The 6,564-nt window shown below is 49.5% G+C and overlaps 1 protein-coding gene across 1 annotated transcript; it reads left to right on the top strand.

Moving 5' to 3' along the window:
- Positions 1–3,509: 3,509 nt before the first annotated feature.
- LOC136459941 (xylan glycosyltransferase MUCI21-like) lies at positions 3,510–5,808 on the top strand. The gene has a single exon (XM_066459784.1). It carries the CDS (start codon positions 3,861–3,863, stop codon positions 5,442–5,444), a length of 1,584 nt encoding a protein of 527 aa, XP_066315881.1. The 5' UTR covers positions 3,510–3,860; the 3' UTR covers positions 5,445–5,808.
- The last annotated feature ends 756 nt before the right edge of the window (positions 5,809–6,564 follow it).

The following is a 6,564-nucleotide window of genomic DNA, read 5'->3' as shown; positions in this document are numbered from 1 at the left end:
AGATACAGTCCTTATGTTTTACGACCACAAGCTAAGAGTCATGAATTAATTAAAGTTCGTGTACAGCCACCTGTCAAAGCAAAGTTCTATACAGAGTCAGTGACGGACTTAGGTTTTTACCTCTAGGTATGCGCAGCAAAAAAATTTCTTATGTAATTCGATGAAAATTTCCTTTTTTTATTTTTTTACATTGAAAATTTCTACCTATCTCTATAACTAGTGGACCCAAGGGTATGCGGTGGCCCACCCTGCATACCCTGTGGGTCTGTCCCTGTACAGAGTATGTAGTACTTCCTCCGCACCAATTATAAATCATCTTAATTCTGGCGCAATGTAATCTTAACTCTTTAATCCAGTAGCTAGGTGTGCCGCCGCCGATCACAATGGACCCTCGCCGTTGCGTTCGCGTTCGTGCTCTTGTTTAACGGTGACGGTTATCCTCTTAATGAAAAACAGGTGAATGGTCCGATCACGAAAAAAATCATCTTAATTTTTTTTAGAGAGACAAAGCTCTAAAATTTAACCAAATTTATATTTTTATAGTATATCTATTTGAGATGTTTTGACTCTTTATTTAAAAAAGTTAAAATATAAGAGAACAGACGGAGTATCAAGCAGGGCGTGGCACGTATTGTGGTCAAGTTTGTTGGTTCACGTACTACGGACGCAACGCACCAGCCCAGCCCAGCCCTGCAACCACCAGCTGCATGCGATGCGATGCGATACGATAGGATGCCAAAGGGTCAAATCTATCCAAGTAGCAATGCAAAGCGCAACTCCGGCCAACCACCGCAAAGAATCGAATAATCGATCGAGGATTTATCAGAGAGAGAGAGAGCGCTCAATCAGGCGCGCAGGCGCAGCCGGCGGCGGCGGTGGCGCCCGTCCATGAGACGAGACGCGAGGGGGCAAACACACCCGTGTACGTGTCTCGCCGGCGAAGCAACGAGGAGATACCCGGCCGGGCGCGACCGGTCACCGGTGGTTGGGTTTGTTGGTTACAGTTTCCGGGCGCGGTATCGCGGTTTTGAGCTAGGAGAGCCCGCCGCGCGTGGCGTGCGATCGATTTCACGCGCGCGATGGACGGCCAGATAGACCGCGCGCGCGGCGCGGTGACTTGATCGAGACGTACTCACGCGAGCTACCAATTGTACGTCTACTACACTTGTTCCAGTTCGTTCGCCTAACTCAGAGTGCGTGTTTTCTTTCCTGCTTCGGAGTTCGGACCTGGAACTCTCAAATTATTCTCAATGCAAGGAATCCAAGTCCATCCATCGGGACGATTATCGTTAGGTAACGCTGGGAGGGAAAAGACTGATCGTTTTGTATGCCAAACTTTACTGTCTGTAAACCCGGCCGAACTAAGGATGGCAACGGGTCGGGTTCGGATCGGGTGGAGTCTCCGTGCACCCAAAACCGAAACCCGAAATCAAAACCCGAATCCGCCCCGAAAACTGATTTGGGTGGAAATCCATCACCAAAACCAAACCCGCGGATACCCGAAACCCGAACGGATACCCGAAACCCGAATGGATACCCGAAACCCGCGGATATATATACACATATTCACATGTATAAACAAGGGGCAACAAATAATAAATATTTTCATGAGTCAACTTTAAATAAATTTAATAATCTAAGTAAACAAATTATTATTAGTATATTATAAAACATGAGTTTTAATTCCAAATGATTTATTTCGGATATCCATTGGATATCCACGGGTGGAAAACCAAACCCGAAACCGAACCCGATTGGTTTCGGGGCCCCAAACTCGAAAACCGTGGGTGAAAAACCATCCCCAAACCCAAACCCGCAGAACCCGAAACCCGCGGATATCCGCACCAAACCCGATCCGTTGCCATCCTTAGGCCGAACTGTATGCAAAGTTAGGAAAATGCATGCTTCGAGTACAAATCAACATTCACACCCAAAATCCACGATATCAAACTAAGGCCGCACTCAAGATCCAACTCTAAGCTACGCACTGTTACATGCAAACCAATTTTTTGACTGTGTCCGTATCATGCAATTCGGCGGATGTACGTACTATATATGAATCATGTCCATCCAGGAGACGTTTAAGTGGAGCCACAACGCATTGAAGAATGAATAAGAGGAATTAACGAAAGGAGCCGGTAACATGGAGATCGATGGAGATGAGCTTGTTGACACAGATCGAGAGGGACCAAGCACCAACCACACTGTGCACTTGTAGCTCTATATACTTCGTGCTGCTATTCTTGTGCACATCCGACCATTTGCTTCCTGTCTTGTATGGCGCTCTCATATCAGATAGTAGTACTATACTAGCATGAGTTCACCTCTCTATTTCATTTCTTGGTTGCCCATTTTCAGTAAAAGGCATGCACTGTTGAATCAACCTCTGTAAATTGCTACAAGCCGACAACTGTTTCTTATTTGTCACCATGTATACCTAGTTTAGAAAACATTTATTATTAGCAGCTGACTACACCCACTTTCTTTCAACCAGGTTCGATCCAGCTTTTGGAATTCTGGCTATCAGTAGTTAATGTGAAGACATAAAACCATGTGAGTGTTTTTATTTTCTTAAAAAAATATGCTTCCATGGAATAGTAAAAAGTAATTGAACCTTATAAAGATACTATAATCAAAACATCTCTTGTAAGCAACATATAATGTTAGAGACCTTATTATTGTCTTGTATATTAAGGTTCCATTTGAATCCACACGGCTTATATGGAGAAAACCAGCAATAGCTAGTTAGGTGGTAGACAAGACAATAGCTACTATTATAATAAAAATATTTTAAATTAAACCAACGTGTAATCTTAGAGACTCTATCATTGCCTAACTCCCTCCGTCCAGAAAAGAATGCAATTATGGGATCTGTGCTGGTCAAAATAGCTCAAGTTTGACCAAGTTTATAGCAAATAGTATTAATATTTATGTCTCTAAATAAATTTTGGTCAAAGTTTAAACTGATTGACTTCTCAAGAAACAAGAATTGAATTCTTTTGTGGACGGAGGGAGTAGTATATTAAGGCCCCGTTTGGATCCACATGGTTTACCTGGGAGAAACCAGCTAATAGTTAATTGTGTAGTTTGGTGATAGGTAAAACATTAGCTGGTTCATTAACTGGGGAATCAATTATGACCTTAGCTAATTTTTAGTAGCTAACTATTAGCTGTGTATATGGAGTTGAAACAGACCCTAAATGCCCATGACCGGAAGGAATATATTGCGATCGCATGAAATGATTCATTAGTACTAATCAGTGACATGTGGAAAAGCACCAATTCAAGAAATCAATTATTGACCAAGTTTACACAAAATTGATTGGCCTACGTACGTCGGTTGAAGATAATGACGCGGCATGCATCCATAAACAAGTATGCATGTGCTGTATTACAAATATTTTCTCTGCGTGCTATAGCTTATACCATACCAACTAGCAGCAATGAATTCTACACCATTTTTCCGAACCTGGAAGACTTGAATTAATCCACGCGCTCCAACCTAATTGACGTGTCAAATAAAGCTGGCTTTGAACTAGCAGGACTAGACTGGAAGTTGCACGGCTGCTGGTGCCAAAATGGCGCACGTCTGCCAGCAGAAGCTGAAACTGACGCTAGCGGCCATGGAAATAATCCTTCGCCTCGTCAATCCACAGACTCTTCACCGCCGCGTCTTTCCTGTCACGCTCGGCAGCGACCGCGCCGCCCTGTCCCTGTGCGACGACTCGATCGTCTCTCTCGGCAAGTCCTTATAACCCCGGCCCGACGCAAGAGTGAGACAAATGCCGGCCACAACGACCTAGCTAGCTCGTTCGATCGCGTCCGTTCCATTCCACACAGACCGGCCGCCGGAGCGCGGCATGGCGGCCTCCGCGAAACTGCCCGTCCCGAAGGGCATCGGCGGCATGGACAACGACGACGTCGCGGCGGCGGGCGGAAAGAAGGCGGGCAGGTGGGGGTTCGTGCAGTTCTTCTTCGTGCTCGCCGTCGTCCTCTGCGTGCTCCTCTACGCGCCGCGCGTCCTCGTGCTCAGCCCGTACGGGTACAGCATCGACGTCGGGCTCTTCGCGCCGACGACGACCTCTTCGTCGTCGGTGCCGCTGCAGCAGCGTGTTTCTGGCGGCGCCAATGCTGGAGGCGACGGCGGCCGCGTCCGTGAGGTGGTCCTTGACAACGAGGTGCACTCCCCGTGCTCGTCCATGCGCGACCACACCATCTGCTGCGACCGCTCGAGCGTGCACACCGACGTGTGCTTCATGGCCGGCGACGTGCGCACGGACGCCGCGTCGCTGTCGCTCCTGCTGTTCCCGCCGCACCAGCACCGTCATCATCAGGCGCGAAACGGCACGTCGGAGGAGGAGGAGGAGGAGAGGGTGCGGCCCTACCCGCGGAAGTGGGAGCAATTCATCATGGACAAGGTCCCCGAGGTGCGGCTCCGTGTGGCGCCGCGGCGGCGGCCGGAGGAGGAGGAGGAGCACCGGTGCGACGTCCGGCACGACGCGCCGTTGCTCGTCATGTCCGCGGGGGGATACACCGGCAACCTGTTCCACGCGTTCAACGACGGGGTCCTGCCGTCGTGGGTGACGGTGCAGCACCTCCGGCGCCGCGTCGTGCTCGGGGTGCTCTCGTACAACCCCTGGTGGGCCGGCATGTTCAGCGAGGTCATCTCCGGCCTCTCCGACCACCACGTGGTTGACCTCCTCCACGACACGCGCACGCACTGCTTCCCGGGCGCCATCGTGGGGACACGCTACCACGGCATCCTCATCGTTGACCCCGCCAGGCTCAGCGACAACAAGACCATCGTCGACTTCCACCAGATGCTCGCCGACGCGTACGAGAAGCCGCCGCCACGGGAGACGACGACGACGACAGTACAGCAGCAGCAGGACCAGCAGCGCCGGCCAAGGCTGAGGATCGTGTCGCGCAAGGGGACGCGGGTGATCGAGAACCAGGCGGCGGTGGCGCGGCTGGCGTCGTCGGTGGGGTTCGACGTGGACATCCTGGAGACGGCCGACGGTCGGCCGCTCTCGGCGTGGTACGCGTCGCTGCGCGCCTGCGACGCGCTGGTGGGCGTGCACGGTGCGGACCTGACCAAGTTCCTGTTCCTGCGGCCGGGGCGCGCGTCGCTCACCCAGATCGCGCCGCTGGGGGTGTCCCCGATCGCGCGGGAGGACTTCGGGGTCCCCGCCGACCGGATGGGGCTGGCGTACGAGCAGTACGAGGTGCGCGCCGCCGAGAGCTCGCTGGCGCGCAAGTACGCGGCGGACGACGCGGTGGTGGCCGACCCGGAGAAGGCGATGCGGGAGAAGGGATGGGACCTCGTGGCGCGCGTCTACCTCGGCGGCCAGAACGTCACCCTCGACCTAGCCAGGTTCCGCCGGACGCTGGCAAGGATGCACGCGCACGCGTTGCGGCAGCGGGGCCGGCAGGAGAGACGGTGATGGCCGGCCGCGGCAGTTACGTGCGGCTGGCCGGCCGGCTAGTGACAGGTACGTACTACGGACGGCAGTGCACCGGGCGGCTGTGGCAGGGCATCGGCAGCTTGACAAGTGTTGTGGTGGTGACCATGCTTGCATATATCACGGTACCGTGCATTTTGGATGGAATGCGCAACAAAAGACGCGTGTGTTATTATTGTATCCTTTGTCGTGTGCAGTGTGCGTGACGGGGTCGGAAATTCCTCGAATGCAGACGACCACTAACGTGACGGTAGCATACCCGATCAAATGTCCGCATACATATGGTGTGATGCACCGTTGACACATACTGTATCTGCAACATTATAAATAACATATCTTGCTAATATCTGCATGCTCCATACATGCATGCATACTCAATTTTTTGGGAGTATGATGTTTGAGAATTTCTTTTACGAAGTCGTCTATACATGTGGGTGTGATTCCCTATCCTACACTAACCTTAGAAGTTTTAGAGTTGTTTTGATTTTTTAGATAATTTTATATTTGCTTTGCTGACCCGATTGAATACATAATCCCTCCGCCACGAAAATATTGGAAGTCTTGAATATTAAATTTGATCAAATATGTATAGAATAACTACTAATATTTATGACATGTAATAAATATTATTAAATAGTTATGTAATATATTTTACAAACCCTGTTTATAAAGATATAAGGCCTCGTTTAGTTCCTCCCATAAAGTTTGGTCCCTACTCATCGGATGTTTGGACACATGCATAGAGTGTTAAATATAGACTTAAAAAATAACTAATTACATAGATTGTGACTAATTTACGAGACGAATTTTTTAAGCCTAAGTAGTCCATGATTTGACAATGTGGTGTTACATTAAATCTACAGTAACATATGCTAATGATGGATTAATTAGGCTTAATAAATTCATCTCGCGGAGTACAGAAGACTTCTGTAATTTGTTTTATTATTACTGTCCGAACACTCCAATGTGACACCACGATGTGACACCCCTAAACTTTAGCCTCTGTATTTAAACAAGCCATAAATATTAGTACTATCTCTTCTATAACCTAGTCAAACTTATGATTGCTTCACTGCTTCGTATGCGAGTTTTTCAAAAAAAA

This window comes from Miscanthus floridulus, chromosome 6 (genome assembly GCF_019320115.1).
Source record: "Miscanthus floridulus cultivar M001 chromosome 6, ASM1932011v1, whole genome shotgun sequence".
In the NCBI taxonomy this organism is placed as follows: domain Eukaryota; kingdom Viridiplantae; phylum Streptophyta; class Magnoliopsida; order Poales; family Poaceae; genus Miscanthus; species Miscanthus floridulus.
Note: the sequence above shows the minus strand (reverse complement) of the source record. Positions and strands in the feature narration are given on the sequence as shown.

Coding starts and splice junctions, on each gene's coding strand:
- LOC136459941 (XM_066459784.1), top strand. CDS start 3,861: ATGGCGGCCTCCGCGAAACTGCCCGTCCCGAAGGGCATCGGCGGCATG.